The sequence below is a fragment of the Gossypium hirsutum genome, chromosome A10, assembly GCF_007990345.1.
Source record: "Gossypium hirsutum isolate 1008001.06 chromosome A10, Gossypium_hirsutum_v2.1, whole genome shotgun sequence".
Classification (NCBI taxonomy): domain Eukaryota; kingdom Viridiplantae; phylum Streptophyta; class Magnoliopsida; order Malvales; family Malvaceae; genus Gossypium; species Gossypium hirsutum.
Window position 1 is genome coordinate 110636462 of NC_053433.1, and position 27776 is coordinate 110664237.

Here is a 27776-nt window from a genome sequence, read left to right on the forward strand (position 1 = left end):
GGGATGCCAGCTGTAATATCAGCAATGTTGGCACAGAAATATGTAAGAAAAGGGTGCGAAGCATACCTTGCGTATGTACTTGATGACAAAGAATTAGAAAGAAACCCGAATCTGTGCCGGTGGTTTGTGAATACTCGGATGTTTTTCCGGAAGAATTACCGGGTTTACCACCTGTTCGGGAGGTAGAGTTTGGTATTGAGCTTGTACCTGGGACTATGCCGATTTCGATAGCTCCGTATCGTATGGCACCAACCGAGTTAAAGGAGTTGAAAGCTCAGTTGCAAGAACTGACGGATAGAGGTTTCGCTCGACCAAGTTCTCACCTTGGGGTGCACCAGTATTGTTCGTGAAAAGAAGGACGGAACCATGAGGTTGTGCATTGACTATCGTCAGCTGAATAAAGTGACGATAAAGAACAAATATACGTTGCCGCGCATCGATGATTTGTTCGACCAACTGAAGGGAGCCTCAGTGTTCTCAAAAATAGATTTGAGATCGGGCTATTATCAGTTGCGAATTCGAGATTCAGATATTCCTAAAACTGCCTTCAGAACGAGATATGGTCACTACGAATTCTTAGTGATGCCGTTTGGGCTCACTAATGCCCTGCAGTATTTATGGATTGATGAATCGGATCTTCAGACCGTATTTGGATCGGTTCGTAGTTGTGTTCATTGATGACATTTGGTCTATTCAAGAGATGAGACCGAACATGCTGAGCATCTGAGGCTAGTGCTGCAAATTTTGCAGGATAAGCAGTTATATGCTAAGTTCAGTAAGTGTGAGTTCTGGTTAAGAGAGGTTAGCTTCTTGGGTCATGTGGTATCCGCGTCGGGTATTCGAGTTGACCCGAACAAAATTTCAGCCATACTTGACTGGAAACCTCCGAGAAATATTACTGAAGTTCGGAGCTTTTTGGGGCTCGCCGGTTATTACCGACGATTTGTGAAAGGTTTCTCGATGATAGCCACACCAATGACGAAGCTACTTCAAAAGGATGTTAAGTTCGAGTGGACAGAGAAATGTCAGAAAAGTTTCGACCAACTGAAAACTCATTTGACTGAAGCTCCAATTTTGGTGCAACCCGAATCAGGTAAAGAGTTTGTCATTTATAGTGACGCATCCCTACTTGGGTTGGGTTGCGTATTGATGCAAGAAGGTCGAGTCGTGGCCTATGCGTCGAGACAATTGAAGCCACACGAGAGGAATTATCCGACCCATGATCTCGAACTAGCTGCCATCGTGTTTGCTTTAAAAATATGGCGACATTATCTGTTTGGTGAGAAGTGCCATGTATTTTCGGATCACAAAAGTCTCAAATATTTGATGACTCAACGAGACTTGAATCTGCGACAAAGACGTTGGCTTGAGTTGTTGAAAGATTACGAGCTTGTCATTGATTACCACCCGGGAAAGGCTAACGTGGTTGCGGACGCCTTAAGCCGGAAGTCATTGTTTGCTTTACGAGCGATGAACGTGCATTTGTCTGTTCTACCAGACAATGTGTTAGTAGCTGAATTAAAAGCTAAACCATTATTGACTCACCAAATTCGTGAAGCTCAGAAAGTCGATGATGAATTGGTTGCAAAACGGGCTAAGTGTTTTCCGAACGAGGAATCGGAGTTTCAAATTGATGATGATGATTGTTTGAGGTTCAGAAATCGTTTGTGTGTTCCAAGGAATTCGGAACTCATTTCGATGATTCTGAACGAAGCCCATTGTAGCCGAATGTCAATTCACCCGGGGAGTACGAAAATGTACAACGATTTGAAACGTCAATTTTGGTGGCATGGTATGAAACGGGACATCTCTGACTTTGTTTCGAGATGTTTAATATGTCAACAAGTGAAAGCGGAACATCAAGTGCCTTCAGGATTACTCCAGCCGATCATGATACCCGAGTGGAAATGGGATCGAGTCACAATGGACTTTGTGTCCGGACTGCCCTTGTCAGCAAGTAAGAAGGATGCGATATGGGTTGTTGTTGATAGACTGACTAAGTCGGCTCATTTCATCCCCGCACGTACGGATTTTTCATTGGATAAACTAGCTGAATTGTACGTTTATCAAATTGTGAGATTACACGGGGTACCTGTTTCTATCGTGTCGGATAGAGATCCGAGATTCACCTCACGATTTTGGAAGAAATTGCAAGAAGCTCTGGGTACCAAGCTGCATTTTAGCACTGCTTTTCACCCCCAAACCGATGGTCAATCCGAGCGGATAATTCAGATACTTGAGGATATGTTGAGATGTTGCATCCTCGAGTTCAGTAGTTCATGGGAACGGTATTTACCTTTGATTGAATTCGCTTACAACAATAGTTTTCAATCAAGTATTAAGATGGCACCTTACGAGGCTTTGTACGGTCGTAAATGCCGTACACCATTGTTTTGGACCGAGCTCGGTGAAAGTAAAATTTTCGGAGTTGATTTGATTAAAGATGCTGAACAGAAAGTAAAGGTAATCCGTGAAAGTCTGAAGGTAGCCACGGATCGTCAGAAGTGGTACGCAGATTTGAAACGAAAAGATATCGAGTATCAGGTGGGAGACAAAGTGTTCCTTAAGGTTTCACCTTGGAAGAAGATACTCAGGTTCGGCCGTAAGGGCAAGTTGAGCCCAAGATTCATTGGGCCGTACGAAATCTCCGAACGAGTTGGTCCGGTTGCGTATAGATTGATTTTGCCCCCGGAGCTTGAAAAGATTCATGACGTCTTTCATGTTTCGATGCTTCGACGCTATCGATCTGATCCATCGCATATAATTAGCCCATCAGAGGTTGAAATTCAAGTCGACATGAGCTATGAAGAAGAACCAATGCGTATCCTAGCTCGTGAAGTGAAGGAGTTGCGAAACAAAAGAGTTCCGCTAGTAAAGGTGTTAAGGCTCAAACACGGGATCGAGGAAGCTACTTGGGAGACCGAGAGCTCGATGAAAGAACGATACCCAAACCTATTTACCGGTAAGATTTTCGGGGACGAAAATTTCTTAAGTGGGGGAGAGTTGTGACAGCCCAAAGTTGACCCTAGTCGGGAAGTAGTTTCGGGACCGCTAAACCGAGTCACCGAAATGTTTGAATGTGATACTTATTGTCTAGAATATGTAATTATGAATGTGTGAAAATTTCAAGCTTCAATTTGGTTGATTTCATGTGAATTTAGTCAATAGGACTTATGTGAGAAATTCTAAAATGTGATAGGTCAATGTGTGAGGACCTATTAGTGCATGTGGACAAAGGGGGACTTGCATGTCAAATTCCCCCTACTAGTAGTGGCCGGCCATGACAAGCATGGTAGACCAAGTTTGATGGCCAAGACATGTCATAGACATGTTTTGTTGGTGCATCATGGGTGGAAAAAAATAAAATAATAGGCATGGAAATTAAATAATGAAAAGGAGTTTGATGAATACATAAAAAAAAAAGTGTGTAGTTGATTCTTTCCCCCCCATTGCCGTGAGCTAAAGAAAAGAGAGGAGAAGATCTTTGTTCATCCTTTTCTCACCTTCATTTAGCCTAAATTAGAAAGAAAAACAAAGAAAAAATTTCTCATCCTTTGGTTCATCCTTGGCCAAAAATTTTAAGGAGGAAAGAAGAAGAAAGGTGAAGAGATTCGGCCATGCATGTAGCTAGGCTAAGGTATGTTTGATGATGTTCCATGAGATGCATGCATGTTTTAGTTGTTAGCTTGAGTTCTACCTAGCCCATGGTCTAAATCTTGCTATGTGATGGAAATGGCACTTGACCATGGATGCATCATTCTTGGTTGGTGTTTGATGTTGTGGTGATGAGGCATGAGGATGAGTTAAGATTCGGCCTAGGTGGAGGTTGTGTTAATGCCATTGCATGCAAAATATGAAGCTTGTTAATGATACATGTGATGATGGCTTGATGATTCTTGAACCTCCTTTTTAGCATTTTTGTGTGAGCACATATGTGCATTGGTTGCTATATGGAGAAGAATCGGCTAGCAAGATGTGTGCTAAGGCCGAATGTAACTTTGCATGTTAATGAGCAATGCATGTGTTAAATTGATGAAAAGGGGGAGGATGCTTTACTAGTGTGTATATGTGTGTATTAAGTGTTGAAATCGACCCCAAAAATAGACATGCATATTCGGCCAAGGGGAAAGAAATTAGCTAATATGTTGTGTTGATGCATGATTTTTGCATGTATGAGACTTTAATGTCTAATGTATAAATATGGGCTAAGTGCCTTGTGTTCATCTTTTTGATGCCTAAATGATGAAATCATTTTATTTGTTTAATTAAGCTCAAGAGCAAAGGGGAAATAAATCCGATAAAGGGGAGGAAAAAGTGGTTGAATAGCTAGCGGAATCGTTCGACAACACCCGAGGTAAGTTCTTGAGTAAGAGAGCTTAAATTACGATGTGATTAAATCATGCTCTATGTGTGGCTACTGAGCCGAATGTGCAAGGACGATATGTGCCTTGTGTTTGAGTTTCGCAAATGAAAATGAAATATGAATGTGCCATGAATTATTGTTAGATGTGCATGATTAATTGAATGCTGTCCGGGCTAAGTCCCGAAGGCTTTGTGCTAAGTGAATATATCCGGACTAAGATCCGAAGGCATTTGTGCGAGATACAAATTCCGGGTTAAGCCCCGAAGGCCTTTGTGCGAGATACTAAATCCGGGTTAAGTCCCGAAGGCATTCGTGCGAGTTACTAAATTCGGGTTAAGTCCCGAAGGCATTCGTGCGAGTTATTAAATCCGGGTTAAGTCCCGAAGGCATTGTGTGAGATACTAAAACCGGGCTATGTCCCGAAGGCATTTGAACGAGGAGCTATATCCGGTTAAATCCCGAAGGTACGTGATTTGGTAATGAATGAGCTTGCTGTAAAATTCCAGCGAATACTCGAAAAACATCCCAATATGGGGAAATGTTACGTATGTGTTGAATTTAATCGAGCCCTTACAAATAAATGTTCGCTCAGTTGATAAACGAGCTACCGGCCTTCGGCTAAGTTAGTCTATTGTGTATGTACATAAGGGTTGTTAATGTTGTGAAGCAAGTTTGATATCGGTAAATTGCGTATTATGAAATATTCCGTTTAGCTAAATGTGTGTTATTCTTTGTTTATGCTGGAATTCCTTGCTCAAAACTTACTAAGCATAAATTGCTTACTCGTTACACTGCTCCTCTGTTTTATAGATTTTTGGTTCTCCAGCTATCGGACTCGGGATCTTGAAGTCGAAGTCGCCCACACTATCAAAGGCTCTTTTGGGTACTATTTTGGTTGAATTTTGATATGGCATGTATAGGACTACCCATTGTTGTTTTTCGAGTACTTTATGAAATGTATAAGTGTACAGCCATGCGAAAATGGCTTGTAGAAGTGGAGTATGGCATTAGACCATTCGTGTTTATGAATGTATAGATGGTTTCATGATGTAACTATAGTTGGAATGGAAGTGTTGAGCAAATGATCAGCCATTGGAATGGCTAAGTATGATCATATGTGGGCATATGTATGACAAGGCCCTAGTTGGTCCATGAAACCCCGAAAATAGGTAAGGTTTACTTTGAAAACAGAGGCTGACAGCAGCAGTGGTGTGGATTGGAAAAATCACAAGAATTCGTAGGAGTGGAATTAAATAGTGAATAAATTATGTAATCGAACCTTGATGAATCTACTTTCATATGAAAGTAACGAAACAATAATATGAACAGTACAGTAAGAGATATTCAGGTTCTTGTGGAACAGGGCCAGAACAGTTTCTGGATTCCCTGTTCCGACTTTGGAAATTCACTATAAATTGACCAGAGATAATTAGGAGTCATACCATATATGTATGGATTCCTCTCTGAGTCTAGTTTCCATAGAAACAAACATCATCAGTATTGAAGCTCTGTGCAGAGAGATATCCAAGTCGTAATGGGAAAAGGTCAGTGTAGTCGACCCCTGTTACATGGGAGACTTTGACTAATAAACTGTACTAATTGACCCGACCAAAAATTCTAGAAAAAAATACATAGGTGGAGACATGAGTCTAGTTTCAGAGAAAAATCACAAAACTGATTTTCGAGTTGTGAAACTCAAGATATGATTTTTGAAGCGACTAGTACTCAGACTAGGCAGTGTCTGGGAAAATTTTTCAAAGTTTGTTAACATCTCGTGTCCGACTCCGGTGTCGGTCTCGGGTTCGGGGTGTTACATAGAAGATATATGAGTCTATTTTAAGTAAAATTAACAGCACTTGATTTGGAATTTCGTAGCTCCAGTTATAAATAATTTAGTGACTGTTGCTCAGGAAGACAGCTTGCAGTGAAATTATGATTATGTGGTAAACATTGACAAAATTTGTTAATGAGTTGCTTATTGATTTCTTATAAGCTTACTATGATCTGTAGGTGTGGTTGGCCGAATATTGTAAAGGATTAATTCGTAGTTTGTATTTGAATAGTTAGATTAACGTGTTAGTAATCCAATTGTAGGCGGTTCATGTGTGGATCTCGTCAGCATATCGTCGCAAACAGGTGTGTAACTAACACCCTCTTATAGACTAGATCGGCACAAGCCGAAAAGCCGAAATGTCGAAAAGCCGGTATTTTGAGATCTTGCGAGTGTGTGAATGCTCATGAGATTAATAGTTTGATGTATATGGTAAATTAAAGTGATAAGACTGCAGAGTGCGCGATTCTGTTCATTTCGATATTTTTGGGCTTAATGGGCCAAAAACAGGATAATGGGCCAACGGGCCCAAATTGGTAAGAAAACGCGGTAAGTGTTTCTGATCGTACGTAAATGGCTATGTTATGTATGAAAACCTTAAGAATAGTTAAATTACTTGAATACCCCTATGTATGCAAAATTACCATTATACCCCTAAGGTTACTTTTGACTAAAAAGCATGACGATCTGATTCTGTATGATGTATGCCATGATTATATATCTGTTGTATGGGGACTTGGGTTATACTATAGAGGAAGCATCCTGGTGGCTATGCCACAATTATCTGATCTGGTGGCTCTGCTACATATATCTGTCCTGGTGGCTATGCCACAATTATCTGATCTGGTGGCTCTGCCACATATATCTGTTCTGGTGGCTCTGCCACATATATCTGTTCTGGTGGCTCTACCAAAATATCTATATCTGGTGACTTCATCACAATATCTGGCAGCCTCGCTGCGATTTCTGTGGTGTGTAGCGATTGGGTGGGTCGAGTAGCCTCTCCACATGGTGTAAGGCTGGTATGAGGGTGTTATGGATGAATCTGGGTTGGGTTTCTGCATAAACATGTAATATCTGTTCTGTTCTGTTATGGGCCTATGGACTTTATTCTGAATTTCTGTTTTGGGCTAAGGCCAACTTATTCTATTTCTGTGGGTTGAGCTGATTTAGACTATGGTTGGGTTATTTTACACACTGAGTTTCCCCAAACTCACCCCTTTTATTTTCATCCACGCAGGTAATCCCCAACCATAGTGGGCTTGGAGCTGTGAGGGAATTCGGATTGGCCACCCATTCTGAAAGTTTGATTTTCTTCTAGTGAACTGGACATCCTTTTAATTACGTTTGAGGTTTTGGGCTTTTAAATGTAATAAGGCCGCTTATTTATTTTTGATGGTTTTTATATGTTTTATTAAGATAGGTAATATTTATATTTAACTATTGAAATTGGATAGTTTTAGGGCACGTTTTCAAAAACAGTAATTGATTTCAAAATAACACGAAAACAAGCAAAGCTTCCGCAATGAAGATATTTTCCAAAATTAATCACTTTTCCTAAAAAGAACTTAATCAAATCGGTTTCCTAGAAATATACATGACGTTAAGGTATGGCAATGGCGGTTTGCATGTCTAGGATTGGATCCGAAGGGAGTTTGGTACTTAAGCAGTCCGATGGACTCACCTCCTCTTTTCCAGTTTCTTACCTGGTGCACAGCTTCCATTCACTTTAACCTATAATGAAATCATCTTTTAAAACATTCAATAAGTTTTCTTTCTAGATCGGAAATGTTTTGAATGTTTTGATGTGGCATGTCGGATCCGGCCATAATGTCTGGGCCGGGTTTGGGGTGTTATAGAAACCCCGTAAGTTAGGGTACAATTTTTCAAAATTTCAAAACGCGAAATATTGCCTTATTTTTTAAAAAAAGGTTTTTGAATAATAGCAAATACAATATTTAAACGATACGTATTTATTTGATTTGGAGTATAATAAAGCCGCTAATTGTGTATGAGTATGTTGGAACATAATTCACGATGCGATTTGAACGAAATAAAATGAAAAGGTAATATAAAACATGTAACAATACTATATGAATAATATGTTATGTTAATGAATGTCAACAACATGGATATAATAACAAATAATTTATAGGGCACGTAATGAAAATATTCACATAATACACTATTTTAAGATCGATATTAACAAGCGAAGAAAACGAACACATAATGTGTAAAATAATTTAAAGTAAATAAATTTTACAATAAACAACTTATAAAACAACTTGAAATATATAATAGGATAGTTTTAAATAAATAATACATAAAAAATAATTAAATAAATGATAATAAAATAATTTCAAATACACAATATAAAAATTTTAAAATGAATAACACATAAAACAGTTTAAATTAAATTTCATACGTAAAAAAATCTAAAATAGATAATATATGAAATAGTTTTAAAAAAATAATATATATATATATAAAAATATTTGAAATAAATAATATGTGAAAGTTTATAATAAACCAATTTATGAAAAGATTTTAAACTAAAGAAGATAAGTAATTCTAAAATAATAACATGCGGAAAGATCTAAAGTAAACAAAATAAATGAGCTTAATATAAATAGCACTTAAAAAAATAAACAAATAATTTGTGAAAAAGGGTTTGAAATTAAACAGCTCGAGGATTAAATTGGAACAAAAATGGAATTAGAAGCAAAAACTACAAAAAAATAAGAACACGGGGGGCAAAAATAAAAAAACGCGCAAAGTTTGAGGACTAAACAGGCAAAAATCCCATCCTCTGGACACGTGTCCATTATCTAGCGCAACCATGGTTCAGGGACCGAAATGAAAATCGAGCAAATTTTTACGGTAAAATTTAGAAACAAAATAAAAAAATAAAAAAAGGATTAAATAAAAAGAATCAAAAATAAGGAAGGACTGCAGGCGTAAATATCCCATTTAACGAAAACGTGCGAATCCCCCTGGAACTGGTTGGGTCTCGCACGGGCCGCCTTAAACGGCACCATTTTGGAGCTGGGGCCTTGGGCGCAAAACGGCACCGTTTTATTCCAGCATATAAACTAATTTTTCTAAATAAAAAAAAAATCATTGTGTTGCCTTTTTAAAAAAAACTTAAAAAAGAACATTTTCCCCTCTCTACTAGGGTTTCATCCCGACCTTGGGAACCGTCGTCGGTCTACCACTCCCCACCACAGCCTCACCGTTGTCAGTGGCCAAAGTCACGCAACAAAAGGAATTTTGACCTTTTTTGTGTGTGTTTTGAAGGGCCAAACTCTCTCAACCCAACAGCCGAAGGACGAGGACCTCGACTCCTTTTAGATCTGGCCTCGACGACGGAGAGGGGACCTCTGACGACAAGACCACGGGATGATTCAAGTAAGTCTTCCCATAATCTTTTTATTTTTCGCCCCCTCTTTTTTTTTAAATAGATTGGTATTAAAAATAAATAAACAAGAAACAAGAAAATGAAAGGAAACGGAGAAAAAAAAAACAACCTTTCGAAACTTCTGTTCTGTTTTTTTATTTTTAGTGTGCGTAAAAAAATTACAAAGATGAAATTCGGGCCTTTAGAGCTGGTTTAAACAACTCTTTGTTTCTAGTTTTTGTTTGTTTCTGCTTTGTTCTTCTGTTTGGCTTCGTTCGCTTGCGTGTTGCAGGTGGTTGTCAAAGACGTCAGACGCGTGGAAGGGTGGTGATAGATGTGCGTGCAGCGGCTGAGGGTAGCATGTAGGAGGAGCGGCGGCTGAAAGCATGTGGCTGGGTTTATTTTTTTGCTGAAATGTTTTGTTTGTTGTGGGCTAGGGTTTAGTTTGGGCCTAGGGTTAATTTGGGTTTAAGGTTTGGGCTTGTTTTGGGCTGTTGTAATTTGGGTTACTAAACATTGTAAATGGACTATTGGACTTTTATTTGGGTTAAATTTGTTTTATTCTTGTGGTCTGGGCCCGAGTCAAAATTGGCCTATTACAACTACCTCTCTTTCCTCGTTTTCGTGTAATAAGAACGGAGCAAAGACTTCAAAAAGGCCAATTTTGCTCGGTCTCGCCAAATCTCGACTTTTTTTGGTACTTCTCTTCTTCAGGTAGCCTCATTCCATCCCACTGCACCTTTAGGGGTATAGAAATTAGTGCTTCATTCTACTTCACTGTAACTTCAGAGAGGCTAGACTTGTAGCTTTAATCTGTTCCACTACAACTTCAGTGAAATAAGATTCGCTATCTTCAGTTTGCCCCACTGCAACTTCAGGAAGATAAGACTTGTAACTTCAACCTGCTCCACTGCAACTTCAGGGAGACAAGGTTAATGGTAACTTTAATCTGCTCTGCTACAACTTCAGGGAGATAAGATTAATGGCTTCAATATGCTCCACTGCAACTTCAGAGAGATAAGATTCACCATGATAGATTTGATCCGATCTACTGCAACTTCAGAGGTATAGGACTTGTAACTCCTAGCTTTAATCTATTCCATTGCAACTTCAAGGAAATGAGATTTGCTATCTTCAGTCTGCTCCACTGCAACTTCAGGGAGATAAGACTTGTAACTTCAACCTGCTCAACTGTAACTTCATGGAAATAAGGTTCATGACTTTAATTTGTTCCACTGTAACTTTAGGGAGATAAGATTTGTTTATTTCTTTACCTGCTCCACTGCAACTTTAGGGAGATAAGGTTTATAGCTTTAATCTGCTTTACTGCAACCTCAGGGAGATAAGATTTTCCATGATAACTTCGATATACTCCACTGCAACTTCAGGAAGATAAAATTTGTGGCTTCAATCTGCTCTACTGCAACTTCAGAGAGACAAGATTCGCCCTGGTAACTTCGATTTACTCCACTGCAACTTCAGGGAGATAAGATTAATGGCTTCAATCTGCTTAAGATTCGCCATGGTAACTTTGATATGCTCCACTGCAACTTCAAAGAGATAAAATTTGTGATTTCTTCCATCCATCCCACTAATACTCATGGGTATAGGATTTGTACCATCTTCAATCCATCCCACTGCAAATCAGGGGTATAAGATTTGTATCATTGATCTATTACACCATTCTCTGGGTAACATGACCTGTAGAGTCCATTTCATAGATCTCTATTTATGCTGAATGATTAAGATGTCATGATCAGAATGAATCAAATGCTCCTAACTAGATGTGTATGAATGATATTTGGATGAATGCAGAAACTCATTCATTTTTTTCGAGAATGATCCCCTTTTAATGCTTGGGTTGACATCGCTCGTTCATCGAGGTTTTATCACTATTATGCTGCCTTCTTGTTCAGCTGGTATCTTTGACAGAAAACTCGAAGAAGTAATCACAAATTGGGCTATTCTTTCCCAAATGTTTTCAACTCTTGAATTTGGTGAGTTCTAAATAATAGTCCTGTTTCAGGTTCTTGTATACAGAACTCCTTTTGTTTGAATATTATTAATCCATTAATCGTTATTTCAATGTAAAAATGCCTGAAAAAGATTGTAACAATGAACAGGACTGGAATTTATTGAGAGCAAAGCTTGAAATGAATAAATTAATCAAGATAGAAAATTTTACGAAGATACAAAATGAATAAGATGAAAATAGGTGCCCCAGATATCGCAGCATGAGTTTCTCTGCACAATTTTTTGAAGACCCTTTTGAACTTGATATGTGTTTCGAAGATCCAGAATGCTTTGTTGATGCCCCAAGATGTAGCATCCCTCCTCATTGTTAATTTAGGCATAGCAAGACTACCACATGTCTCATCTTCGATCAAAATTTGAATTGCCCATTCTTGGGTTTTCAACTCAAAACCCTTTTAGTCACAAGGCGCCTTTTTACAGGTTTTCATCTTGACCTCTCCTTTTTCTTTTTTCCTTTTCTTCTTCTTCTTATTTTTTTTATTTTTTTAAATGAAATATTTCTTGATTTGAACTCATGGGATTAGGCAAGTCCTTGTTATCCCTCCTGGTCAATAATTAATGTTTTTCCAGATAAGACCTTCTTTACCACACAAGACTTCCCAGTTTGGTATCCACTTTCTTTTGAAGTCATTTTGAATGGGAAGGATCTTCTTTGATATCAGGTCCCCATCATGGATTTCTCTGGGGCGAACCCTTTTTTGGTAAGCTCGCGTCATCATTTTTTTCTTTTTTTGGTACATTTGACTATGACGCAGCTTTTAACCTTTTTTGTCAAACAGGGTTGGATCCATTCTACTTTATCTAAAAACTCTAAGAAAAGGAATCTCGAGTTCCATAGGCAAAACCACCATAAACCCAAAGAAAAATGCATTGCTCCGGTAAAGATTTTGATCGATGTTCGACTTCTCATACCAATCTTTGTAGGTCTTAGTCATTTTCCCCACGATCTTCTTAATGTTCTTATTGGCTCCCTCGACTGCACCATTCACTTTTTGGCAACACAAGGACGAGTTGTGGTGTTTGATCTTGAAGTGGCTATAAACTTTTAATATCGCATTGTGGTTTAAGTTCAGTGCATTGTCAGATACAATCATTTTTTGCATTCCATATTGACATGGGATCTTTTCTTTTCTTTTTTTTCCTTCCTTTTGTTTTTTTTAATGACGACTTTATGAGATTAGCGTATGAAGCAGCTTCCACCCACTTAGTGAAGTAATGGACAACTACACAGATGAGTCGATACTCGTTAGAAGCTTTTGGCGAGATCGACCCAACGATATCTATGACCCACATAGAGGAAGGCCATGTATTCCATTGACTCTTTGTAAGGTAGGATCTGTTTCTCATCTTGTTCTACCATCCTTAACAAACCAAGAGATAAACTGCAATCCCGGTCATCTTCAAAGTCTTGAGGTTTCTATGGATATATATCTTGCTCAAAAAGAGGTTCTGAGCCAATAACAGTGTCGCTTATATTATTGATATCCGGAGACCTGTTATAGGGACAAAGAAAGATCGGAAGAACAAAAGAATCTTAGAATATTTATCAGTATAGTACGATTATGAATGAAATGAAAATAATCAAAGAATATTTGCTTGAAGTGAGAAACAAAGATGCATTTTATTGAAATAAAGATGTTGGACATAAGTCTATCTCACAAAATGAATCTTTTTGCTCCTAGGCTTAGAGCAATAAGGTTGTTTTGGACATTACTCCGAATTAGCTCTAAAAAACACAAGGATCTCTCCCACAGTCCTATTGTTCAAAACACTTTCAGGTATGTAAGGGCAAATGCTTGAAAAATTCTTTTCCCCGGCTCCCTCTTTGGATATGGCGTTATCGTTCAGATTCCCCAACATTCCTTCCGAGCCTTTGACTTCTTCAAAGAATTCCAAATCTTTATTATCCATTAGACTCTGCACCAAGGCTTTGAATTCAGCGCACTCCTGGATTTTCATGACCACCTTCAGCGTGGAACTCACAGTAGCTCTCTATCTCTTTGGGTATCTTCCCCGAATTCTAAATAATTAATCTCATATCTATTATTTGTTTCAAAACCCATTTCAGTGGGGGCTTTTACCTCTTCCTTCGCTCTCAATTATCACGTGTAGCCCTAGGTCTGAATGACCGGGTAATAGATTTTCTACCACATTAGGTCCTGATGGATGATCAAACTTCACGATGCCCATCTTGATGAACCTTTCGATTAACTTTTTAAATATGGTGTAGTTCTCAACTGAGTGCCCCGTTATTCCTGCGTGGTACTCGCATTGAGCATTCGCATCATACCATTTCGGGAAAAGAGATTGCATGGGTTCCGAGTAGAAAGGGGATACCACATGTGCATCAAATAAATTTTGATATATCTCTCTATATAACATTGGGATGGGTGTAAACTGGTGTATTTCTATGTTTGGCCTCGAGTTGGATTCTTGCCTGAAGGGGCCTTGATAGCTAATAGTTATGGTCCTTGGCTGGCCTACAATGATCGATTTGGGTGACGGCATATGGCTAGAGTTTATTTTTTTGCTGAAATGTTTTGTTTGTTGTGGGCTAGAGTTTAGTTTGGGCCTAGGGTTAATTTGAGTTTAAGGTTTGGGCTTGTTTTGGACTATTGTAATTTGGGTTACTAAACATTGTAAATGGACTATTGGACTTTTATTTGGGTTAAATTTGTTTTATTCTTGTGGTTTAGGCTCAAGTCAAAATTGGCCTATTATAGGTTTAATTCGATTATTTTGATTAATTCGGTCAAATTAACATTATCAATTTTTTATATGTTTTATACCTATTTTAACAAAAAAACAAAAACATATAAATTTTAATTAATTCAGTTAACCGACTAAATTAATCGAAATATTTTAAATCCGTTATTTATTTTTTTGAAAAAAAATTGATTCAACTAACGATTAAAATATTAAAAAATTCAATTAATACTAATTTGATTCCATTAACTATTTGAAACCTTCTAAAAACCTCTAAAAATAATTCTTTGCAAGTATTTGAAAGAGAGAGAGAAAGGAGAGGTCTTTCCATTACCTCTTGCTTTGAGTTTTTAACAATCGGAAGAAAAGAGTTGACATCTGCATTTTAGTTTAGGGGTTTTTTTATTACATTTCTTTTGATCTGATTTTGAAAAAGTATCAAAATTTTATGAATTCTATTAACAATAAAAATAAAACTAGGTTCAAAATGCTTTGTTATGTTATTAGTTAATTAATTAAAATTTATAGTAATTTATTATATTTCATTTTTAAATTTATTTCTAATAATCATTAATTCTATAATAAATTTAAATTGATTAAATAATTTATTCAACTTTGATTTAATTTTATTTTGAAATTCAAAAATCCACCTTTATTAAACTTAACAAAAAATAATATAAATAAAAAGATACAAATAACTTCAATCTAAAATAATCCTAATAAAATTAAAAAATCTTATATCCTTCCTCAACCCATAAATAGAAAAATAATACACAAACTCAGCTCCTCCTATATTGACAAAAATATTCATGTCAATCAAACTAAAACTTAATCAACTTGAATAATTTACTTTTTAATACCCTATTACAATACTTCAACAACACTTCTTCATCGAAGTGCAAGAATAAGCTTTTCGAATGAGGATAATGAACTTCACTAAACTTGAACTAACGTCCCCCTACATTAATAAGAATGTAAATACCAATCAAGTTAAAAATCAATCAACTTGAATGATTTACTTTTTAAAACCCTATTACAATACATCAACAGCACTTCGAATTGGCTTTTCGAACAAAATAATGCACTTCAATGCACTTACATTTTCCTGCATTAGCAATAATACCATTTCAATCAAACTAAGACTCAATCAACTTGAAAGATATACTTTTTAATACCCTATTACAGTACTTCTTCAACAGCACTTCTGCAACGAAGTGCAAGAATAAGCTTTCCCAGCGAGTAAAATAGATTCAGCACATTTCAAGACTAGTTTCATATCATCTTCCTCAACACTGACTTCATCAATAGCGTAGAATCTCAAATCCACCACATTTGAAGTCGAATTAGCTGTTCCACAGTGTATCATTTCAGTAAGATCATCTTTGTAAAATAGAAAAAATATATATCAAAATATATTGATAATCCAATTTGAAATTTAGCTAGAATTATGTTTAAAATTTAGTTATTTTATTTAAAAATAAAAATAAAAATAAAAACTAAATCCTTCTATTATTTCAATTTAAATTCAGTCTAATCATCACCGATACAATAATGCAATCATACCAACTTCATCGAATCTAGGGGGTGCGTATGCTTGGGTCGAAAAGTAAAAAACTAAGAGGAGAAAATGAAAAAGTGATAAGAAAAGAGATAATCATTTTTCATCCTCATACATAAAATTCAATCTTTACAAAGTGAAATCATAAAGGGGAGAAAATGAGAGACTGTATATTAGTTCAAAATTGGGTAAATTACATTATTAGTACCTAAATTATGAATAAACTTTCACTTTGATCACTTAACTGAAAAAAAGTTACCATTTGATCCCCAAACTATTTAAAAGTTTTCATTTAACTCACTATGCTATATGACTTTCTTTGTTTGTATTATCTACACAATAGAAAACTCTCTTTGCTCTCTTTCCATTTCTGTTCTACACTACAATTTTTATTTCATAAAACAATTTTAAATGTTACGCATCTGCGAACCAAAATTTTAACAGTTTTTACCTTTCTAAACATCGAACCATCTCAACTAAGCAGGAACGGAAAGAAGAAATATTTCTTTTACTTTTCTATCATTCTACATTTTCTTTCGACTCTATCAAGCAAAACATTTAAGCATAAATATTAAATCTCAAATTTGACCGAAACAAAGTGACTCGAAAATACCTTTTGTCACAAAATAACCGGCGACCCGAGGAGCTATGTCCGAGTCATTAGTAGAGGTTGGTGCATACCTATAAATAAGGGAAATTAAAAACTCCATATCCTAATAGTTGTATACCAATTTTACTTAAAAGAACTTAAGATTAAATTAAAATCCTAACATGTCCGGTTTCGCATGAACAATGCCTCGAGAAACAGCCTGCAACAAAGCTCAGACTCTTAAAATCTCAAAATCATTGAGAAACAGATGCTTAGATGAAACCAAAAAAAAAACTTGCTTTAGTGAATTGTTTGCCTTCAAACAGAGTTTGTTAACAGATGTAAGCAGTAACAATTTCAAGAACTCCCTAACCTTTATGAGTTGTTAACAATTTTATTGAATGAAAATTGACTACAGAGGGGACTCAAATGGGCAATAATACTAAAATCATTGTATTGAAAAGTAAATCTCATGCTTGAGAGAGAGGGAAATTTTACCTCTAAGTCTAGCATTGTCGATGCATTTACGGCATTGGAAATTGGGTCCATTGTGAAGTTTAATTGACCAGTGGAGTGGGTTTTGTTATAAAACCAATGAGTAGCCCCGGCAGCCAATGCCTCCAAGCCCGCCACGCTGCCGTTCAAAGTTCCCTCCCTCATCGTAACATTAACAACAGTCTCAACTCGAGTCCCTCTGGATCGATATTCTCTAACATCAGGGAATAAAATTGAAACGAAAAACCAAAGAAAAATAAACCTGGGTTTTCATTGTACCCACTTGATGTCAGTCAGGCTCAGAATTATTTGCCTACATAGGTCAACAACGTTGCAGCTCCGTCCGAGGCCGTTCGCAGGTGAAGGGGACCTGGACATAGACGAAGGATCATTCTTATTGCCCCTCACGATTGCCCCGTACTGTAATGATGGGGTCTGGGTCTGGGTCTGGCTAGCTCCTTGTACTGCTAGGATCCATATCAGCAGAAAACTAAATTGAAACTGCAACAAGTGATGGAGAATTGAAAACCAAGCAAGTTAAAATCAAAGTAGAAAGGGATCACAAAGCGAAATTTATGAAGAAACTGATTTGAGATTTGCTCAAGCTAGACAGCCTCGTCAAAATTTGACCTCTCAACAAATCTTTTTCAGAATATTTTTAGAAAAATAAAAACCTAAAAATGATCTCGAACAAAATAATACAACTTTGATTTCCTTAACCCTTGCCACTCCAATCTTTAATTAAAAGGAAAGAAAACTGGACTGTAAACCGAAAAAGAAAGAGAAGTCCATGTTCCCAGTAATTCCTAAATTAAATCCTAGAAATAAAATATGTTTATGGGAAAACAAATGAAGGGGAAAAAAACAGGGTTAGATCTGAGACAGAGTAATAATAGATTCTTTCTTTTTCTGTTCAGGCAAGGTCATACCCAAAGCAAGCGAAGAAGGTCCTAAAACAGCAAGTGAAAAGGCAACGGAGGCTCCATCATACAAAAACACAGAAAACCAGATGTATTTTGCTGTATATACTTTGGGCTCTCTAAGTCCAATTACCTTAAACAATAAAGCCCGAACTAAACCCATGCTCCCAGTAATCCCTAAAGTAAACCCTAACCCAAAAACTTTTTTTTAAAACCCTAACCTAGAAAAGAAAAAATTGAATGCTGACTGATTTTCAAGACCGAATCACTGAACCGGCCTGAACCGGTGTCTCTGCCACCTTTCGATATGATCGGTATACCTGAGTAAAAACTGGATTTAGATTATTTGAATTTAACCAATATTAATCTATAAAAATCGAATCGACCAACTTTAGTTGGCAGAACCGATCTAATTGAATCGATTTTTTTTTCATTTTGTATATATGTTAACATAGGCCTTTTTTAACAATAAATCAAATACAAGTACAAACGTAAAATACAATGGCTATTGCCAAAAACAAAAATAGAAACAGAGAAGAAACCAACAATAATACTTTGAATGTATTTAAAAAGAGAGAGAGAGAGAGAGGAGAGGAGGTTTTGCCACCACCTCTTGCTTTTAGTTTTAACAATGGGAAGAAAAGAGTTGACATCTGCTTTTGATTAGTTTACGAAAGAAAAGAAAATTACCCATACTCGACGGAGATAAACCCTAGCTTCCATGTTGACTTTGGAATTCAATGTCCCAGTACCTCGCAGAAAAGAGAGAAAAGAGAGATGGAACAAGTAGGGTTTTTGTAAAGCGCAAACCCTCTAATATATATAGGTATCCTAAGTAATCATGGCGGGGCCGGGCTAGCTATTTACACCCTGGCTCAGCCGCAAAAATGAGTTTGGTTTTTTTTTGGCCTGATTTAAGAAAATTAAATTTGGATCTGATCTGATCCGTTTATATCCATTTTATTAAATTAATTTTTATAAAAAATTATAAAATACTAAATGTATTAAAAATTTTAAATAAAAATTTTTTAACATATTAAAAATATATCAAAAAGTATTTATATTAAAAAAATTATCATAAATATAATAAATATTTTATTATATAAAAAACACAAATAAATATTTTACTGGATTGAATATAAAATTTTATATTTTATATTTTAGGTTAGTTATTTAGTTAGATAAGTTTTTTTAAGTCTTAAGCAGTAAGTTTAATTGTTATTGGATTAGTGATTTACTATAAATATAAATTTATATAATTATTATTTAACATATATAATTAATATAATATTATTTCATAACATAATATTCTGAGTCGAGCTTGGATCAAAAAAAAAATATTGCCCAATTCATAATAGTAAATAGATAAGCAAGTACCAAATGATCATATAGGTATACAAAAACCCAAAAATTCATTATGATGAGATTAATAGTGTTCAAGAATTGAACCTCCAACTTTATAGAAAGGAATGAAATGAACAATCATCACATCACTATCTATGATTGTTATTAATTTCTTATAACACTATTTAAAAAGTAATTTTTTTCATTCATAAAAGTATTTATTTTATAATTTTATTTGTTTTGATAATTTAAAACAACACATAAGTAAGTAAATAGATAAAATTTTATTTTTCACTTGATATTAAATATGCTTTTCTATTTTATTTTTTTGGTCCATTTTTATTATGAAAAACCCTATTATTTCAATAAATAATTTTCAATTCATATCATTCTGTAACTTAATTTTGTATTATATTATTTAGATAAAAGTGCCTATGTTTTAGTGAAAGCATGTAATATTTTGTCCTATTCTGATTTCATAATTTAATCCAGTGTCCCTATGAACTTTTTGTTGTGTTAGTGCAAGACAAAATCCACCTCCAAGACATCATCCTATGGAAATATAATATGAAATCTCAGAATCTTTCTTTTTTAATGTGGATAAATCATTGTTTATGTTTTATTTTGGCTGTACCGTCACCAGACTTGCAACATCATTGTTTATGTTTTATTTTGGCTGTACCATCACCAGGCTTGCAACTAAAATAGTTTTCATTTCTTTACGTAGTTTTATCTAATTATAAACTTGCTAGCTGAGTTAATATTATTGATTAAAATCTTGTCAATTAAACTCGATTATGGGTCTAGACATCCAGTCCAGCCTGAAAATCTACTCTAAAACAATTTGGACAAAAATATAAACTCAAAATAAGTTTAGATAAAAAAACGAGACTTAATTTTTAAACAGATCGAGTCTTTGGTAAACTCTTTTGACCCAACCAGACCTCAATTTGCCAAAAAAAAAAAACCACTACTGCTTCTTGCTGCTGTTTTGGTGCCGTTTATTCATTTGTGGGAAAGAGGAGCAGTAACTCATTACTGGATGGGCTTTAATTTTTGGCATTTATTATCCTGAGTTGAAAAATAATTGCTCCTAAAAAGAGTAACTTGGACATGGAAGATAAAAGAAATACTGAAGCGGATGGAAAAGAATCTACTGGGGGCTTCCATCTATGAATAAATGATTTTAACACAGTTGTAATTCGAGAATTATGGCTTTTCCAAACAAGGGACGGGGATTTTCTGGCAACATTTATCCATTTCGATGAGAAATGACATTAAGTCCCTTATACTGTTGCCATTAAGGGATCATTTTCGATGCTCTAGACAAATCCGCGACACAAGGGATGTGTAATATCTGATTGAAGCCTCTCCCAGCATGGGAGACCCAAGCGAAATGCAGATGCTTCCAATGATGCAGTGACTTCTATGACTCTTCCAACAGTCTCCCGATAAAGCAAAAACTTCTTTAACTCTTCCAACCCATTGTCCGAAGGTCGCTCTGTTTTAGCTCGATATGCTTCCCTAACCTGCACGTGATTAACACATTCACCTTAATCTATTATGAGTATTTGTAGCTAAATTATATTTTAATTTACACGATAATCCATATGCAAACTGCAGCCGGCTATAGCAGGCAAAACCTGATAAAATCTTACTAAATACATGGTACATCAAAGGCGACCAATTGGGAAGAAGAACAAATTGTCACATTAAACATTAGTATATTAAACTTCAAAAAGTGAACATGGTTTACATTACACTATGAGACAGGCCAAAGGAAAACAGTTGCTTTGTTAGTATGTCAAAAAGGAAACTATGGAGCTCTAATGAAATTCCTTATAGTTGCAAGTAGTAGTCTAAGATGGTTGAATAAACAGCAGGAAAATTAGCTCAAGGTTAGAGCACTGTGATGGTTATTTTTGGTACAAATAAGGTATCCGTATAAGCTTAGATGAACGGGTTCCAAATGCTAAGATTAGAACTTTAAAACTTCTAAATACCATCTCCTAAGGATGGCTATCGGAACTAACTGAGCTAAGCTTTGCCTTTGTATAATTGATAGTTATCAGTTCAATACTTAGCTTGATTTGCTACTATCAAATTGTATCCATGTGATCAAGCTCACTCTTCAGAGAGTTGATTATGTAAAGGAAGAAAAAAAAGGAAAAAAGAGGAAAATAAAAAGGAACCCTAAAAAGTTAATCACAAAAGTGGAATTATCAGAAATAGTACCCGAGATCTGCTGGAAGTCTGAAACCACCTATGCGAACACGCTTCAATGAATGAATCTGGAAAAAGCATCAATAGCTTTAGAAACCATTTTAATAAGTAATTAAGTTAAAGATAGAATTGAAGAAACTAATGAAGTAGCCAGAGAAACTTGAATGAAATAGATCAAATATAATTTGTTAAAAATATCATGCCAAAGCATCATTAATTTCATAATACCAACTACATCCTCGTGAAACGATTTTACATTCTTGTTATGGCTAGCACAAAAAGTAAGCCATTTTTATTACATGAGTGAATGTCTTGTAAGAAAAACTGACCTCAAGCCCAGCATTTTTCACAAGTTCACGGACTTCATGATTCCTACCTTCATGAACCTGCAAATCCAGTTTCAGCACGGGGGGAATTAGCAAAATAAGTCCACCAATCTTAGGCAGCAATCATCTTTCACTAAATTATAATAGAACATAAGACTGTTATATTTAAACAGTCATATCAATCAAATCAATGCTTCTTTGAATACTAGACGTTTTACTACATAGAATCCAATATCAAAATCATTTAAATTATCTAAAGTTACAAACTAATTTAAATTCATCAGATACTGGCATTTTCAAAACTGCATGTTGAGAAAATCAGTACCACAATACGAATGCGAGGTCTAGACAAATCTGGCTGCGTTGGGAGTAATTCCACAGAATCAGGGACACAAAGTACACCTTCAATTTCTGTCCCTTCACTGATGGCAATTAAGTGCCGCTTCCTTACTTCACCATCAATTGTTGCAATGTATCTGTTCTTAAATTGTGGCAAGGAATAGAGCATAAGTCAATATACATATATATATATGCATGCATTTGTGTGAGAATGACAATACCAAAAGAAGTAGGCATTTAAAATATCAAGCCACTGCTATTCAATTTTAGACACAACCATCTTTAGAGACATAGTATCCAATGTAACTAATCTCTGACAATAATATCAAACTTCAGACTAGAGGAACCACTCCTTGACGACAGTTATGTTCATAATCCCCATCACAAAAAGAGAATAAATTATGGAGAATCTTACTCTTTAGTTAAGTTTGATGAAGGATGCGAAAGCTTTTGAGCAAAATCTCCTAAAACAGACAACAAATTGAAAAGGTGAAATGGCTTCAGATGTTGGCTTAAAATTTTATGGTAGGTAAGACTCAGTAATCAAGCTTAAGGGTGGCAATATATGCTGCAAAATGCTTACCATCATTGGTCACAATAATTAAGCCAGTAGTAGCAACATCGAGTCGACCAACAGTGAATAATCGTGGCTTGGGAGATCCTGGATTTATTTTGTCCTGGAAAAGTAAACTTACTTCTTTATAAGTTTGTAGACTAAACAAATAAATAAAACATACGATATGAATTTATTTAAAGCACATGAAATCGACAAGAGTGAATCTTCTAAGCATTCATAATTGTAGCTCTAAATAAAATTGACCTGCAGAAACCATACTTTTAAACTTGCAATGTCTACGTACCCATGCCTTTAAATAATCCTCAAACAGATCCAGGACAGATCTGAACTCTTTTTCCCCAGATGAGCAAATATACCTGCAATAACACGATTGCATTAGATAGAGATTCAATTGAAGCACATAATCTGAAAAGCCACTAAAAGCAGATTGTGGTTCAGTAAAGGAGACGAACCCTTTAGGCTTGTTTAGGGCAAGATACACCTTTGGTGGCAGTTTTTTAGGAAGGCGGTTTCCATTGACATAAATAATATCCTTTCCAGGATCAACTCGAGTCTGCAAATTATCACATAAAAACAGTATATAACTCGAATGCTCAACAGGTTCACATAGATGGTAAAGAAGTGATGAGAAAGAGAAGCATTTTGTGAAAAGCAATTGATTTTATCAACAAATTGATTGAGAGTCATATGAACTATAAACTTACCTGAGGAGCATTGCACACTGTGCCATTAACAGTCACCTTGCCATTAAAAATAAGCTCTTCACTTCCACGCCTTGATGCCACTAGTAACACAACCATTGAAAACCAACATAGATATATATCAACACACAATGCATATCTACATAGAACTATATACATATTCACTGATAGTGGAGTTTGAAACTAAAAATCGATTAAAAATAAAAATATTAAGACTCTACCATTAATGTGTAGAATATGAATTCAACAAGTGATAAATTTAGTACATATTACACAAATGTATTCAATAGTATAGTAGAAAAGTAATACTAAATTAACACATTTAATTAAATAGGCAAGTGAAAAACATTCAAATTACAAAATCACTCTTTTTTTCAAGTTTTAGAACTCCACCCATTGTTTAGAATACCAGTATTGCAAGTAATAGTGAGTTTGGTTGCTACATAAAATACCCAATATTTTAAAGAATATCAGCTCTTGAGTAATTGAAACAAGCAAATTTGTTTTCAATACTCAATAAATACTCAATATTGCAAATGAATTTAAAAGTAAAAATCAAAGGGAATTTACCTCCGGCAGCAGCAAGGACTTTACTTAACCTTTGAGGAGGTTCTCTAAAATGTTCATTATAAAATCTTCTAGCTGCCTTGGAAAGCTTGGGAGGCGGCGCAGGCGGCTCGATACCGGCATTTCCCACGGCTGAAATATCCTTTTTCTTCTTCGCCGCCTTGTCGACCTTCTTTTTGGGCTTTTGTGTTTTAGCTTCAGCAAGGGCTTTCAGAAAATGATCAGGGGGGTGAGCTTGGAGCTTGAGGTTACCGTCCTCGCCGCGGACGATCCATGGGATGAAGAACTGGCCATTTTGAGGGGAGTCGGAGTCGAGAACGCCGTCGGATTTGAGGTTGGGTGGGGGTTTAGGCTTGGGGCTTGGAGGGGCAAAGGTGATGTTGAATTCTAAAGAAGAGGAGGTGATTGGAGGGAGCCCGCGGAAAGGGCGGCGGAAAGGAGGGGCCAAAAGGGACGGCTTGGTAAGGCCGAGGAGGGATAGGGTGGTTGAGATGTGGTGGAGGGATGACAGTGCCGCCATTTTTACTTGCTTGGCTTACCTTGGCTCCTGCTGCCTACTGGCTAAGTTCACTTTGGATTTTCTTTTTTATGTTTTGGATATTTTTCTTTTATTTCAATTTTGAAAATTAAATTACTTAAATAAGTTTTGTAATTTAATATTTTTTGTACAATATTTAAACTAGGCATAATATATTTATGGCTTTTAATAATTTTTGAAAAAATTAATTAACTTAAGCTACCATTTAAAAGAAATCTTAAAATGGATAAGTAGATAAATTTAAAATATTTTATGTGAAATATGTTAATTTCTGTGTCACGTATTATTATTAGAAATTGTGTGAAAATTATAAATTTAAAATATATATTGTAAATTCCCGATTTTAGGCCTAGTCGGAACAGTGATTTCGGGACCACTATTCCGAGGCCAGAGAAAATTATTTTAGTATTATTTTATGTGTTATAATATGATTTTATAAGTGCATGTTAATTTTTGTATATTAATTTTAGCGATTTCTAGTCCAATTTCGAAAAAGGACTAAATCGCGTAAAAAGTAAAAGTTGTGTTTTAATACCTAAAGGTGTTAAATTGCTTTGTATCTTAAATTGGGGGTCGTTTAAGTGAAATTAGGCCATTGAAAGTGTGATGGCCGGCCATGGGAGACAAAATAGTTGAAAAGTCAAAATTAGACAAAATAGTTTTATTATTAACAAATAAAAAAAAGAAAAAGCTATCATTTTTCTCTTCCCTAACCAAATATGCAGCAAAGAAAGGGTTTTGAAGCTGGAAAATTTCAGCAACATATTTCCCTTGCTTGTAAGTGATTTTAATGTCTTTGCTTGATGATTTTTGTATTTTTGGAACCCCTAAAGCATAAGCTTTCATAAGAAGGGATTATTTTGCAAAATGATGAAGAGTCTAGGGTTTTACCATGAGAGTAAATGTGTTGTTTGCTGTGTTTTTATGGAAGATTATGAGTCCTAGTTGTCTAATAAACAACTTTGTGAAAGAAATTGCATGAAAATACCTTAAAAAGGGGTAAATTGCTAAGTTGTAAAATGAGTTGTAAATGTGTAAAATAGTTGAAATTATGAGTTGCTATAGTTATGAAAATGGTTCATCTAGACTCAAGGAGTAAAGAAATGTGATAAAAATTAATTAATGAGCATTGGGGCAAAAGTGAAAATATGCAAAAGTTTAGGGGTCAAAATGAAAATTTATAAAAATATGATTTTTAGACCCATATGAATATTGTGACTGATTGGTAGGCTAAATGTGATGTTATAGATGATGAAAATTGAGATTTGGACCTAGAACGGAAAGAAATCGATTTATGGACGAGTATGTCTTTTCACCTTTGTGGTATCGAGGTAAGTTCATGTGTAAATAAAGTAGCATAATTGTTATTTTTAAGTTATTGATGTTAAATATATGATATGCTGATTTTTATCATGAAATATATGCTTTGTGGTTATTTTCGAATAAAATGCAAGTTATGTGTATTATCTGTTAAATATAAAGTGCTACCGAGTATTGGTTTCGGTATTTTACGGAAGATGGCAAGGATATGTGTTCGAGGAAAATCCCGTTTGAACCTTAGGAATAGATTAGGATACAAGTGACATGTCACTAGGATGGTTGAGCATCCGAACTCGTTGAGTTGAGTCCGAGTTCACTTATGGATGCAAATGTTCGAACTCGTTGAGTTGAGTCTGAGTTCGTGAGATGTAACTAGGCATCCGAGCTCGTTGAGTTGAGTCCGAGTTCACTTATGGATGCGAACGCCCGAGCTCGTTGAGTTGAGTCCGAGTTCACTTATGGGCGGGTTACATGGTAGCTTGGCTACATATGTGGCACTTATGTGCAAACTTTCCATGTATCCGAATTATATTCCGATGTGTTCAACGGGTAAAATTCTACTCAAATAGAGGAATACTCGAGATGAAAGGGACGTATTGGTAAATGTTGTGAAATGGATACTTTGAACAGGTATGTACTTAACCCTCGGGTTGAAAACTCGACATAACAACAATATGGTAAGATGGTAAATGAAAATGTGATATGAATGTCTCGGTGATGATTATACAAACGATGTTGTATTAATTTTGTGAACAATGATCATGAATGAGTAATTTAGCCTTGACAGATTTGAGTTACTGCAGTAGTGTAACTTTGAAAATACACTAAAAATAGTGGAAAATGAGTTAGAGGCAGAATAAAATATGGGATTAAAGCTCAATAAGTCTATTTTCACATGAAAGAAACAGGGGAGAAAACGAATTCCATATTGTGTGATATTTGAATTCTTGTGAAACAGGGTCTGAATGAATTGGAGATCCCCTGTTCTAATTTTATAAATTCACCAAAAATTGTACAAAAATTATTAAGAGTTATACCTTACATGCATAGATTCCTTATTGAGTCTATTTTTATGGGAAATAAACGGGATGGTCGTTTGAATTTTGTACAGGGAGAAATTCGGTTTGTAGTGCACAGGGGTCAAAGTGGTCATACCCTGAAACAGGGGAGACTTTAACTAATAAACTGTACTATTTTGCTTAACCAAAAATTCTGGAAATTTTATGGAAGAAATAAAAATAAGTCTAGTTTCAGGGAAAATTAACGGAACTTAATTCGGAGTTTCGTAGCTCCAGATATAAATAATTTAGTGACTGTTGCTCAGGAAGACAGCTTATAGTGAACTTGAGAATATGTTGTAAACATTGATAAAACAAGTTAATGAGTTGCTTATTGTTTTCATATGAACTTACTAAGCGAAAGCTTACCCCCCTTCTTTCCTATGTTTTTTAGAGTTTCCAGGTTAGCTCGGGTTGGAGGCCGTCAGAGATATTATCACCCTATCGAGTTAACGTTATCGGAGTAAGTAAACTCAAGTGATTCGAGTCTATGGCATGTATAGGGTTTTACTCTGAGTATGTAATATTATGATTTAGCCAAAGGCATTGGCTTGTTATTAAGGTAGTATTAGTTATGTAAATTGTCCTATGTCGGCTAATATCGTTATGGGCCCATATGATTATTCTTATGCATTTATGTTATTATTTCTTGTGATGTGGCTTACAACATGTATGCCTAAAGATTGAATTGAGATTCATTGATGAGCTAGTAACTAATGCAGGATTAAGTGATTGGCAAATAGTTAATAATGCTTCATGAATGGTTTGTGATGTAATGATAGTTATGTCTAGTATGTGGTAATGATATGGGCAAATTCTATAATATTTATTGCATAAGAAAATAACTTGAGCATAACATGTTTGTAGATGTTTAAGAGCTCATTTATGTC

General features: G+C 35.6%; 2 protein-coding genes and 1 long non-coding RNA gene across 7 annotated transcripts; 1 reads left to right on the forward strand and 2 right to left on the reverse strand.

Moving 5' to 3' along the window:
• Window positions 1–15101: 15101 nt before the first annotated feature.
• On the reverse strand, window positions 15102–18818 carry LOC107934554 (uncharacterized). 5 transcript variants are annotated; one of them, XM_041078076.1, is made up of 7 exons: window positions 18584–18718; window positions 18142–18213; window positions 17257–17474; window positions 16977–17172; window positions 16661–16698; window positions 16503–16570; window positions 15102–15711 (listed from the first exon to the last, which is right to left on the reverse strand). In XM_041078076.1, the coding sequence occupies exons 3-7, from the start codon at window positions 17349–17351 to the stop codon at window positions 15524–15526; spliced, it is 585 nt and encodes a 194-aa protein (XP_040934010.1). In that variant the 5' UTR covers window positions 17352–17474; window positions 18142–18213; window positions 18584–18718; the 3' UTR covers window positions 15102–15523. The 5 variants fall into 5 exon arrangements, with proteins under 5 accessions (XP_040934010.1, XP_016722499.1, XP_016722497.1 ...); XM_016867010.2 differs by having other exon boundaries at window positions 18115–18213; XM_016867008.2 differs by lacking the exon at window positions 18142–18213 and having other exon boundaries at window positions 15102–15678; window positions 18584–18818.
• A 1561-nt stretch (window positions 18819–20379) lies between these two features.
• Window positions 20380–25588, reverse strand: LOC107934529 (putative ribosomal large subunit pseudouridine synthase SVR1, chloroplastic). Its single transcript, XM_016866978.2, has 10 exons — window positions 23974–25588; window positions 23407–23486; window positions 23155–23255; window positions 22986–23058; window positions 22709–22802; window positions 22541–22589; window positions 22112–22262; window positions 21790–21846; window positions 21473–21528; window positions 20380–20766 (listed from the first exon to the last, which is right to left on the reverse strand). The coding sequence occupies exons 1-10, from the start codon at window positions 24488–24490 to the stop codon at window positions 20706–20708; spliced, it is 1239 nt and encodes a 412-aa protein (XP_016722467.1). The 5' UTR covers window positions 24491–25588; the 3' UTR covers window positions 20380–20705.
• A 167-nt stretch (window positions 25589–25755) lies between these two features.
• LOC107934547 (uncharacterized) lies at window positions 25756–27528 on the forward strand. The gene is made up of 2 exons (XR_001693939.2): window positions 25756–25839; window positions 27281–27528. It is a non-coding gene; the product is annotated as an uncharacterized lncRNA (long non-coding RNA).
• Window positions 27529–27776: the final 248 nt, after the last annotated feature.